Source organism: Eschrichtius robustus, chromosome 4, assembly GCF_028021215.1.
Source record: "Eschrichtius robustus isolate mEscRob2 chromosome 4, mEscRob2.pri, whole genome shotgun sequence".
Lineage (NCBI taxonomy): Eukaryota > Metazoa > Chordata > Mammalia > Artiodactyla > Eschrichtiidae > Eschrichtius > Eschrichtius robustus.
Genome location: NC_090827.1, coordinates 30,471,981 through 30,485,498, shown reverse-complemented (window position 1 = coordinate 30,485,498; position 13,518 = coordinate 30,471,981). Strand labels below are relative to the sequence as shown.

At 36.2% G+C, this 13,518-nt stretch overlaps 1 protein-coding gene across 6 annotated transcripts in view; it reads right to left on the bottom strand.

The window, feature by feature from the left end:
* Nucleotides 1-13,518, bottom strand: part of BANK1 (B cell scaffold protein with ankyrin repeats 1) — a 498,930-nt gene that overhangs the window by 32,497 nt on the left and 452,915 nt on the right. For 4 of the 6 annotated variants that reach the window (XM_068542510.1, XM_068542507.1, XM_068542512.1 and 1 more), the window contains one exon: nucleotides 10,974-11,282. In XM_068542510.1, the coding sequence (XP_068398611.1) occupies nucleotides 10,974-11,282 (309 nt within the window). The remainder of the gene's footprint in view (nucleotides 1-10,973; nucleotides 11,283-13,518) is intronic. The other 2 variants (XM_068542511.1, XM_068542509.1) reach the window with 1 other exon arrangement.

Here is a 13,518-nt window from a genome sequence, read left to right as displayed (position 1 = left end):
ATGTTAAGGGGAAAAAGACCAGAATTCCCAATGTGAGCACACGTCTGAACAACTGCTTCTTGTCAGAGCTGTGCCAGTACTCTATCAGGAAAAGGAGGGACGCAGAGGATGACGGGGAAGGCAGGGACACTGGGCTTACAAATAGATGATAAATATGTCCTCTATCCTGAGACTACCTGTGATATATATACAAAGTCCTGAAGCTCATGGTTTGGACAAGGTCACCGGGCCAGAGAGTAGAACCTAGGGCACTTGATCTAAGGCTTACTTTAATCCATTTGACAATATTTCTTCACTAATGAGGATAGAGGCCAATCCATTCTGCCCCATTTATAATGATATGGATTAATTTTCCTAAGAGATTCTACAAGGTTTTTTTTTTTTCTGTTTGCATTTCCATTGCATTGTATGTGATCAATTTCAAGTACAAGTGAATTGCAAGTGGAAAATTTCTGAGAGCAACTGAGTTGTACTTGACATTTTGGGGTCCCAGTAGCTGAGTAGCTCTCAAAAAGGTCGCACACAACTTTGTTGCACTGTAAAATGCCAAGGGCAACTCAGTAGCAATTGAAAATTGAAAGGGAAATTATATTCTACCCCAAATCAGCAACATGAACTCTGAAGAAGGATCTTGGTTTTATTAATTGTGTGACGGGAAAATGGGAAATTGTCCTTTGATTTGAAAAAAATTTGAAAAAATTTCCCAAACAGGCAGTCATCTCTTTGCATGATTTATGGATATAGTTTTACTACCCACCTATCTACACTATGAAAAGTGCTCATTTCTTTCTTTGATTTGTCTTAAATCAAGAATTTTGTCACTAAGAAGGACTGTAAATCCATGTTAATTCCTCTATATTCTTGAAGCTTAATGAACCTGATCCTTTCCAATATTATAGGGAGAAAAAGATGGAGAGAATATGATTTTTGAAAGCAGGCAGACTTCAAAAACTTTTCATTTAAGAAAAATGAGTTATTCTTTTCACGGTTATTAACATAAAATTAGGTTTAGTATACCAAGAATGGAATAAAAAATCCAGAAACATATCTCTTAATAAAATGAACCATGTTCTTTGAGAAGATAAACAAAATTGATAAGCCATTAGCCAGACTCATCAAGAAAAAGAGGGAGAGGACTCAAATCAATAAAATCAGAAATGAAAAAGGAGAAGTTACAACAGACACCACAGAAATACAAAGCATCCTAAGAGACTACTACAAGCAACTTTATGCCAATAAAATGGACAACCTGGAAGAAATGGACAAATTTTTAGAAAGTATAACCTTCCAAGACTGAACCAGGAAGAAACAGAAAATATGAACAGACCAATCACAAGTAATGAAATTGAAACTGTGATTAAAAATCTTCCAACAAACAAAAGTCCAGGACCAGATGGCTTCACAGGTGAATTCTATCAAACATTTAGAGAAGAGCTAACACCTATCCTTCTCAAACTCTTCCAAAAAATTGCAGAGGAAGGAACACTCCCAAACTCATTCTATGAGGCCACCATCACCCTGATACCAAAACCAGACAAAGACACTACAAAAAAAGAAAATTACAGACCAATATCACTGATGAATACAGATGCAAAAATCCTCAACAAAATACTAGCAAACAGAATCCAACAACACATTAAAAGGATCATACACCATGATCAAGTGGGATTTATCCCAGGGATGCAAGGATTCTTCAATATACGCAAATCAATCGATGTGATACACCATATTAACAAATTGAAGAATAAAAACCATATGATCATCTCAATAGATGCAGAAAAAGCTTTTGACAAAATTCAACACCCATTTCTGATAAAAACTCTCCAGAAAGTGGGCATAGAGGGAACCTACCTCAACATAATAAAGGCCATATATGACAAACCCACAGTGAACATCATTCTCAATGGTGAAAAACTGAAAGCATTTCCTCTAAGATCAGGAACGAGACAAGGATGTCCACTCTCACCACTATTATTCAACATAGTTCTGGAAGTCCTAGCCACGGCAATCAGAGAAGAAAAAGAAATAAAAGGAATACAAATTGGAAAAGAAGAAGTAAAACTGTCACTGTTTGCGGATGACATGATACTATACATAGAGAATCCTAAAACTGCCACCAGAAAACTGCTAGAGCTAATGAATGAATATGGTAAAGTTGCAGGATACAAAATTAATGCACAGAAATCTCTTGCATTTCTATACACTCATGATGAAAAATCTGAAAGAGAAATTATGGAAACACTCCCATTTACCATTGCAACAAAAAGAATAAAATACCTAGGAATAAACCTACCTAGGGAGACAAAAGACCTGTATGCAGAAAACTATAAGACACTGATGAAAGAAATTAAAGATGATACCAACAGATGGAGAGACATACCATGTTCTTGGATTGGAAGAATCAACATTGTGAAAATGAGTATACTACCCAAAGCAATCTACAGATTCAATGCAATCCCTATCAAATTACCAATGGCATTTTTTACAGAGCTAGAACAAATCATCTTAAAATTTGTATGGAGACACAAAAGTTCCCGAATAGCCAAAGCAGTCTTGAGGAAAAAAAATGGAGCTGAAGGAATCAGACTCCCTGACTTCAGACTATACTACAAAGCTACAGTAATCAAGACAATATAGTACTGGCACAAAAACAGAAACATAGATCAATGGAACGAGATAGAAAGCCCAGAGATTAACCCACGCACCTATTGTCAACTAATCTATGACAAAGGAGGCAAAGATATACAATGGAGAAAAGACAGTCTCTTCAATAAGTGGTGCTGGGAAAACTGGACAGCTACATGTAAAAGAATGAAATTAGAACACTCCCTGACACCATACACAAAAATAAACTCAAAATGGATTAGAGACCTAAATATAAGACTGGACACTATACAACTCTTAGAGGAAAACATAGGAAGAACACTCTTTGACATAAATCACAGCAAGATCTTTTTTGATCCACCTCCTAGAGTAATGGAAATAAAAACAAAAATAAACAAATGGGACCTAATGAAACTTCAAAGCTTTTGCACAGCAAAGGAAACCATAAACAAGACGAAAAGACAACCCTCAGAATGGGAGAAAATATTTGCAAACGAATCAACGGACAAAGAATTAATCTCCAAAATATATAAACAGCTCATTCAGCTCAATATTAAAGAAACAAACACCCCAATCCAAAAATGGGCAGAAGACCTAAATAGACATTTCTCCAAAGAAGACATACAGACGGCCACGAAGCACATGAAAAGATGCTCAACATCACTAATTATTAGAGAAATGCAAATCAAAACTACAATGAGGTATCACCTCACTCCTGTTAGAATGGGCATCATCAGAAAATCTACAAACAACAAATGCTGGAGAGGGTGTGGAGAAAAGGGAACCCTCTTGCACTGTTGGTGGGAATGTAAACTGATACAGCCACTATGGAGAACAATATGGAGGTTCCTTAAAAAACTAAAAATAGAATTACCATATGACCCAGCAATCCCACGACTGGGCATATACCCAGAGAAAACCATAATTCAAAAAGACACATGCACCCGAATGTTCATTGCAGCACTATTTACAATAGCCAGGTCATGGAAGCAACCTAAATGCCCATCAACAGACAAATGGATAAAGAAGTTGTGGTACATATATACAATGGAATATTACTCAGCCATAAAAAGGAACGAAATTGAGTCATTTGTTGAGAAGTGGATGGATCTAGAGACTGTCATACAGAGTGAAGTAAGTCAGAAAGAGAAAAACAAATATCGTATATTAATGCATGTATGTGGAACCTAGAAAAATGGTACAGATGAGCCGGTTTGCAGGGCAGAAGTTGAGACACAGATGTAGAGAATGGACATATGGACACCAAGGGGGGAAAACTGCGGTGGGGTGGGGATGGTGGTGTGCTGAATTGGGCGATTGGGATTGACATGTATACACTGATGGGTATAAAATTGATGCCTAATAAGAACCTGCAGTATAAAAAAACAAACAAACAAAACAACTAATACTAAACTTTCATTGGGTTTTTTGTATGGAAATATGTTAATATAAATGTTTCAGACATTACATGAAATTTCTAAAAATCTTATATTTGTATTTGTATGGAAATATGTATGGAAATATGTTAATATAAATGTTTCAGACATTACATGAAATTTCTAAAAATCTTATATGTTCTGGTATAATGTTATAAGTAATAATCCTAGTTATTACTTTAAAATGTATATCTCAGAAATAACTAATTTTCTTGCCAACTGCATTATTATGAACTTTCATCAAATCTTTAACTGTGGTCATTTTTAAGTCTTTTGTCATTTACAGACAGTTCTGGGTGTACTCTGATGCTTTTGCAAATATGTTCCTATAAAAGGGTTTCATCTTCAAGAAATTCATGGAAAAGACTCTGACAAGTACAGGTTTCTGGTAACTGACTGTACTGCTGAACTGAATGAATAAGGATTTTCAGAACTCTAATGAAAAACTGATGAACTCATAAAAGTGCTAACAAAAGATCAAGATGAAAAAAGAAATTAATTACATGGGACTGAGTGAACTGATGAGGATGAGTATAATTTTTGTGACTTTCTGTCTGAATTAAAAAAAAAAAAATCCCACAAGGACTCAGAGGCAAAGAATATACAAATCAATTTTCACTGCAAAGTAAAGGAGCTGTTACAGTGGAGGATTACTGGACTGAATGTCAATATTATGACATAGTATGAGTGTGTTTCATGTTTGGTAATTGCAATCATTGTTGCTTTTGTTGTGGTCATCCATGTACAATGCTTGGTGTCAGTCTATTTATCTCTTGTAAAAATAAAATACAGTGTGTGTGTGTGAAAAAAAAATAAATAAATAAAATAAAATGAACCATGGATTCAATTTTGTATTAATAAGTCACATTTCTGGGGATAGGAGATGGTGGTGATGGTGGAAATAGAGCTTCTCTCTGATATGTTATGCTGTGTGAAAGCAGTTACAATGCTTAGCTATAAGTGAATATCCTAGAACTTTGTCCCCTTAGGTACAGGATCCCCTCTTCAAATTAGGAGTACTTAGATGGTTTAAAAGAGGGGAAATTTAGGAATTACTAGATTGATATATTCTTCTCACCATCCTCTGTAGTGTTAGTGAAGTCTCCTATTCTACCCACATTGATGTAGTTCTTGTTACTTTTATCATTTATTCGCCCTTGTATTCATTCAATTAATATTCATCAAATATTCATGGTTTCTGCTATGAATTTAGCACTGAGCTTGGCACCAAAGATACAAAAACAGATGAGGTTTTGAAGGGCAAAAACAAATGATTGGTCTCTTCTTTTATGGATCTTATGGGTTAGAAGGAAGAAATAAATATTAACTAATGACCCAGAAATAAATACATCAAGGAAGAAAATTTGTCCTACCATGTGTACAAATGTGGTAGCCAGATTGAGCTGGGTCGGGTCCAAATCACACATCTTCCCCTTCCTTGTTTTATCATCATAGGCAAGACACTGAAACTCACTGAACATCAGTTTCCGTATCTCTATTTTAAAATTATTTATTTATTTATTTATTGCATACCTTGCTTTTTAGGAAAAGTACCTCTTTTTTTTTTTTTTTTTTTTTGGCCACGCCGTGCAGCTTGTGGGACCTTTGTTCCCCAACCAGGGACCTCGGCAGTGAAAGCACGGAGTCCTAACCACTGGACCACCAGTGAATTCCCTCCGTATCTCTAAAATGAGCCTATTAATGCCAACTATGCAGGATTATTTCATGAATTAGAAATTATCATGAAAGTTGCCTAATAATTATTATCATAAGGAGTAGACTAAGCCAACTTGTTCCTTTAGAGGAAAGGCTATCCTGACCCCAATTCCATCTGTAATAGTTTCCTTAACTTCTAACTCCCCAGAATCTAGGAAGCACACACTTCTTCTAGAATTTGAAGTTAATCAAAGTCACCATCTGCCCAGAAACTGAGGAAAGACAAAGTAGAATTGCTTTTAATTATTATCTATTGAGTGTATATCACATACTAAGTATTGTCCTGAGTAGTTGTTAATTTTATCTCACTTAAAGATGACAACAATCCTTAAAGTAGATGTTATTTCTATTCCCAACTTACAATGAGGAATTTGCATCTCAGATATATGACGTTATTTGCTTAGGTGATATCAGCAAATCTGAATCGTCCTTGCGAAGCAGCATTGGGAAAACCCACTTTTCCTCCTGGGCCTTTCTTTCCCGTGTGTCTCCTCTACTCTCACACTTCATTTCAGACGCTTCTGGTCATCAAATGTGTGCGGATTTTCCCCCACCAAGCAGCCCTTCAACACCATTTGGATATCCTCCAACTGAATTTAATTTCATTAAATTCTGAGAATATCTACCTGGAGGTAGTGTCAGATCCCACAGACTAAGAGCTCAGTCCCACAAGCCTGCTTCCTCTCTACTTCAGATGCCAATCCAAAGTGGTAGATTCCCAGGTTACCCACGATTTCTGTCTGATTGGGTTACAAATTGGAGATTCTCACAACCCCCTCCTCAGGTTTGATTAATTTGCTAGAGCAGCTCATAGGACTCAGGGAAACACTTATTTTAAAGAATATGATAAAGGATACAGATGAACAGCCAGATAAAGAGATGTATAGGGCAAGGTCTGGGAGTCCCCAGTACAGGTAAGTCTGTACCCATGGAGCTTGGGTGTGTCACCTTTCCTATGTGGACCTGTTTGCCAACCTGGAAGCTCCTGGAAACCCCTAATATCAGGGTCTTATTGAGGCTTCCTCACATAGGCATGGTTGATCATTAACTCCATTTTTAGCCCTTCGCCCTTCTCTAGAGAATAGGGTTAGGGCTGAAAATTCCAAGCTTCTAATCACTGCTTGGACTTTCCCATTCTAACCCTCCTCCAGGAGCCATCCAGGAGTCCACTCAGAGCCACCTCATTAGAACAAAAACACTCCTACCACCCAGGAAATTGCAAGGGTTTCAGGATCTCTGTGTCAGGAACTGAGGGTAGAAACCTATATATATATATGTTCGGAATATATATATATATGTGTGTATATATATATATATCTCTCTCTCCCATTATCTCACAAAAGCCAACATGATTTTCCTGTATCTCTCTGGTTTATTTGCCTAGTCACTTTGCTATAACTTTCTTGAGTTTCTGAAATAGTAGTTGGGATTATGCATCCTGCATTCTTTTTCCATCCCCTACTCCACATCCTTCTCTTCTGGCTACTTTAACACACCCTGGATGTGCCAGCATTCTGCTACAACTTCTGTGCTCTGGCAAGAATTGGGGTAAATTAATGTTCTTCTAATTGAATGGATGGCTTTCTGGAAAATGGTGGATATTCTATTTAATAGATTTGCCTGAGCTAGGAAAGAAAAAAGGAAGCCGTGATGAAAGACATTTACCCTGTGAAATGCAAAGAACATCACAAAAGGATTGGCTGATGAGGTAATGTTTTCCTAATGTGAGAACAGAATGATCAACAATCAATAGCATAAAAGGAAGAAGCAAGCAAGTATATTCTAGTGAAAGAGAAAAGGAAGAAATAATGGAAAGGGACTTTGAAGACCTCATTTACAGTTCAGTTTTTGTTACTGATCTGAAACATGGAGAAAATAACCATACGTGCTTTTATATACTTAGGTGCAAAACAAAAACAAAAACAAAAACAAGGGGCTTCCCTGGTGGTGCAGTGGTTGAGAATCTGCCTGCTAATGCAGGGGACACGGGTTTGAGCCCTGGTCTGGGAGGATCCCACATGCCGCGGAGCAACTAGGCCCGTGAGCCACAACTACTGAGCCTGCGCGTCTGGAGCCTGTGCTCCGCAGCAAGAGAGGCCGCGATAGTGAAGAGGCCTGCACACCGCGATGAAGAGTGGCCCCCGGTTGCCGCAACTAGAGGAGGCCCTCGCGCAGAAACGAAGACCCAACACAGCCATAAATAAATATAAAAAATAAGTTAATTAATTTTTAAAAAATTAGAAAAACAAAAACGAAATCACAGAATGTAACACTGATTCCTGTCTGCATATAACACAAATGTTGTTAGAACAAATTAGATTGTGTAATTGAATGAAAGATTTCTTGTAAATGTTGAAGGGTGTTGGGCTTGGGATGAGATAAATAGCCTTTAAAAGTTCTTAGAAACTCAAGATTTCTAAGATTCTTTAAAGTTCCTCTGTGTGTGTGTGTGTGTGTGTGTGTGTGTGTGTGTATAAATGACAAATTGTACCACTGCTATGTAGGAGATTTACATAATTAACACAGAGAAAGACTTTATCATTTGGTACTCAATAAATCTTTATGTAATTAATAAATATATGAATGAGGAGGAAAACCATCTCAATTCTCTTATTTAATGTGGGGCTTGGTTGACAGTCTAAAGCAGTCATTGTCTCTAATTCCTTCTCTAATGAAATGAGGCAATCATCTATGATGGACAGTTTGTCCTTGGAGAAAGTGAATAGAAGTAGTTCTGACCATGGCACACAAGGCACAGTGGGTGGAAGGAGTTATACACTGGACTGAACACAGGGAGAACAAGTTAAATAGTGCACTCTGTGTGGTGAAATTTCCCAGTCTTTTTCCCACACTCTGATATCAGTGTGCTGGCAACCAGGTATATAAATGTAGGTTAGAGTTAGTTGGAATTTATTCTAGAAATATTGAAAAACGTAGAGAATAGATCTTTCTAAACTAACACTTTGGGGTAATTCAGTGAAAAAGCTGGTTACCTCATTACCCTACAGTGCAATCCAAAAGTTAGCAAGTAGAGTTTCCATTCAGATTTTTGGTGCTTCATTCTTAAGCACGAAAGCATCGCTAAGAATAGTCAGATATTTTATGGGGGCATCAAGCATTCCAGACGAAACAAACAAACAACAAGCAAAGATAATAGAGACAATATGAGAACTAAAGAAAAATAAAAATCGCAGAAATTTAAAAACTGAAATCAAAGCAAAACGAAACGAAAGCCATGACAAAGATATTGAACTTCATTGCCTGCACCACCACTAAAGAAAGAGAAAAGAATGATATAGAACAAGAACAAACGGAAAACAAGAATGCACTCGTGGAAAATAAGAATATGACAGTTGATAGAAGGATGACAAGATAAAGAGCAAAAAGCAGAGAAACGCAACATGGGAGTCTATATTGTGGTCCTGAGAACTCCCTAGAGATTGAGATACAGAAGATGATGTACCTCTTCAAAAATTTCCAGAATATAACTAAATTCTTTTATTGAGTTATATATCTAACTTCCCTCTTCAAAATTATTTATTGGGATTTAGTAACCTTGTCAAAGAGCTAGTACAGTTGTCCCTTGGCATCTGCAGGGAATTGGTTCCAGGACACCCCTCCCCCATACCAAAATCTGCAGATGCTCAAGTCTCTTTTCTAAAATGGTATAGTATTTGCCAATAACCTCTGCACATCCTCTCGTATACTTTAAATCACTCTAGATTACTTATAATACTTAATGCAATGTAAATGCTATAAAAATAGTTGTAAATACAATATAAATGTTATGTAAGCAGTTGCCCTGGAGGCAGATTTGCTTTGTGGTACTTTCTGGAATTTTCTTTTATTGAATATTTTCTATGTGCAGTTGGTTGAATCCTCAGATGTGGAATCCACGGATATGAAGGCCTGACTGTAATATCCTAGAGCCACTATGGTAGACAATCTGCGAAGTTCTAATTACAGCTTATTCCCTCCCTTAATAATCTAGATAATTGTTCCAGCTGACATTTTATTTTAGCTGAAACCTTTATTAATTTGTTATTGTTTCCTTTTTATAATAGTGTCTTGAAAATTATCAGCAGTAGATCACTGTTAAGTAGGTATCTAGTACATTGGTAAAAAACTTGCTAAATTTTCTTATACAAACCTCTCAACACATACCGCTTAAACAATAGAATGGTTTCTTTTGAACATGTTAAGCACAGATGAGTAACTGTGTTCTTTTTGAGTGGATTTGTGGTATATATTTAAATACTCTGTTTGGGTACCCGGTTTAGGCTATTTGAATGTATAATATATTGCCTCTCAGCTTTAGTTGTCACCCCAAAATTTGTTTGATTCCAAACATTTTGTTCAAAAATCTCTAATAAAGGGTCAAATTGTACTGTATATTTATTTGCATAGCTGTTGCCTAGAACTCCTCAAGGATGCAGACATTGTTTTATTCCACATTCTCAGTCTCTAGGATGGTACCTTAACCCCCAAAGACACTCAGTGCATGTGCCTGTGATACACTGATGAATAAAAGTCACGTCTTAGACACTAGGGACTCATGGAGTGCACCAAACCAGAGAACACAAGAGTGTTAGGAAAGAACAGCAAAGTCAGTATATCCTGCTGGGGTTACAGATATAAAAAAGCTCTAGGGATCTGCTAGTTTTTTATTTAGATTTAACTGAGATGAGAAAGGAGAATTGAAGTCTAAAATGAAGTAGAAATTCTATCATGGATGAAGTGAATCTTAATCATTGGGGTGAAGTGCAATTATCAGAGGAACTGGGGTTGCATATCTAAGATTCTAGTACTCAAAACTGTTTAGGGTTTTAAAGTTATCTTAAATGGAATGAGGGGCAAAAAGTAAAGTACCTACCTTCTCTTCTTGTATTGCGCATTATTCACAGGTGTTGAGCTTCCCTCTTACAGAATTATGGAAGAAGCATCAAACAGTATTTCTCCACACATATTATGGTTTCATGCTCTTTGGATGGTTTGTCAAAATTATCCTCCTTAATCAACAATTACAAACCAGAGCCCTACATATTGTTCTTATTTTCTTTATTCATCGTATTTTTAAATTTAAAAATGGTCCAATACAGCTTACCCATGACTCGAAAAGATGCTTTTCATCTTTGGGACTTTAGATCCCACCCAAAAAGAGGCCACCCCCCAAAAAACACACACACAAACAGTAACAGCAGCAACAAAACAAATTACCTTGTGCTATATAAGGTGTAGTTTCCTCTTTTGGAGGGATATTTGTGGGTCGTGGTGTGGGAGCAGGAGGTCTGTTCATAATGAATGACCGACTTCCCAGTTTTTTCTTTGTACTCCTCTTGGCCAGTATCGTGTCATATTCATTGTCATCAATCTCAGCAAAAGTGTACGGGTCTTCCTCCTCTTCCTGATCTTTTTCATCTTCTTTCTGTTCTTCCTCTCCTCTGGGTTCACCTCCTGTTTCATGTCTTGCACTGGAATCACACCAACTTTGGCTTCTTTCCATTTGGCGTTCCAACGTTTTCCCTGCTTATGAAACATTTAGATGGTGGTTACTCATACCTTAAGCATTATTGGTGTCCATCTGTCACTTGCTTGAACCACACCCCCAAACAATTTATATATTATCCTATAAATTCCAAAAAGAGAAAAGTGAACCATGTAATTTACTAACATATCCTCTGGCAGTTTGTAATTGTTAATTTGTCAGAAAAAGTTTGTTAAAGACCTGGATTTCTTTGAAAATATATAAATAAGCATATAAATAGTTTCCACATAGTTTATGAATGATTTAATGTCAGGAAATCAAATTATAAAACTAAACCTCAAATTCCAAATGCTTTGAAAGCTTGTGTTTTTCAAGCGTAATGCTCTCAGATTTTTTTTTTTTAATTTGAAGTCATATTACCTTTTATAGGGATTAAACTGGGTATTTTGCCTAAAATTCAATTTCTCTGAAAATGACAGAGGGGAATAGCCAAAACCACCATTGTTTGGTTTCTTACACTACGTCTCACTCTGGCTCTCTTGATTTCTATAAGCCAACTTATACCTCATTCTTTGATAAAGGACACTGAAAGTAGGGTTCATGACATAAAAGAAGGCATGGAAAATCAATGGCCTGAAGATTAATTCATATGAAAAGAACAGTCTTTCATGGTTTTTATATTCAATAAAATCTTTACATATTTTTATAGGAATGTATTAAAATATTCTAGCAGCAGTTTATTTAGAAGACAAAGATATTGTATACTGTGTCAATAAATAAGTTGAAGAGAATTTGGATGGCTCTCTCTGCCAGATCAATGAGAAATTTTTTTAAAAATGTGCCCTTTTGACAAGTGTATTGCTTAAAGTATTATTGAGAACAATAAAAATGGAAAGGATTTCAGTTATTGACTGAAAAATCATTAATTTTCTGTGTTGTTCTGAGATTCATGCCCATGAACTAAAGGAGAACTAGTCTCCCTTCTCTTTGGTGAGAATCTGACCAAAAACTTTAGTTTACTTAATGGATATTTTAGTGGAAAAACTTAGGAGATAGGGAGAAAGACAAGCTGTTAGAGCAGAATAAAAGGATATTATTATAAGAAGATTCAGCAATTGTTTTGGGTAGGCTTATGAGGAGAGACCAGAGGAGAGTCCAAGATCATCTCTCAACAGAGTCTTAGCTTGTTTCAGTTGGTTTAACCCAAGAAGTATGAACGCCAACATGCCTGGCACTAACTTTAAAATCTCTACGACTTGCCTTTTCCCTTATGAATAAAATGGTTTTGAGAGTCTGACTTCATGATTTCTGTTTCACTGACAGCATCCCAGGTGAAACCAGATGAAGTGTGTGGAAAACACTTGCACAATGTTTCATTTTTAGTGGAATGTGTCAACTATCTTACTTTTATGAACTGACTTCCTGAGCTGTTAACTCTCTTTGTTCCTCCACCCACGTCCTTCCCCAACTCTTTCTAAAGTTGGGCTTGCACTAGAAATAATACATTTCACTTTTCATTCCCCAGTGTATAAGATTGTACTTTTCATGTTGGAGTTGGACCTGAGTTTTCTCAACTCAGGTTGTACATTAATGAATAACGATTAAACTATATCACTCCTATAATTCCAATTTTTGAAATAATTGGGAAAGAATGTGTAAGAAAGATAAGAATCCCAAAAGCCCTGGAAACCTGTTCATGGAATTATTTGACACATTCTAATTACGGGCCCTAGGGTCTTGGGTCTTAGTCAAAAGAACATTATAATGATTGTTGCCTTGAAAGTTTGTTATGAAGATAAAAAGACTGGATGTTCTTTATAAACTGAAAAGTGTTCTATAATGTTCTATATTATTGTTTTCTCCAATGACTATGTCCATAAATCCATCAAAAGGAATTTGATGCTTAGGGCATTGATGAGGTGGCCCCGATATTAAAAGTAATGCTGCATTGAAAATGTAAAAATACAGTTTTTAAATAAAAGGAAGGGGTTTTTGTATTATTTTGCTTTTTATATTTGGTACTTCTCAGAAGATGTATTAGCCAACATTATACTTCTGGTCCTAGGTATCTGGTGAAAATTACTCTCTGTGGAGTAATTTTAGACCTCCTAACCAACATACCATATGTGGAAATTGACATTAGAAAAAATATATTAATATTAGCTCCTTTAAGAGCTTTAACCTGATATAAGACAAGTTTGCTCTCTTAATAATTTCTTAATAATTAATTTTAATAATTATATAAAATTATCCACATCTGTAAAAGTGAGAAAAATA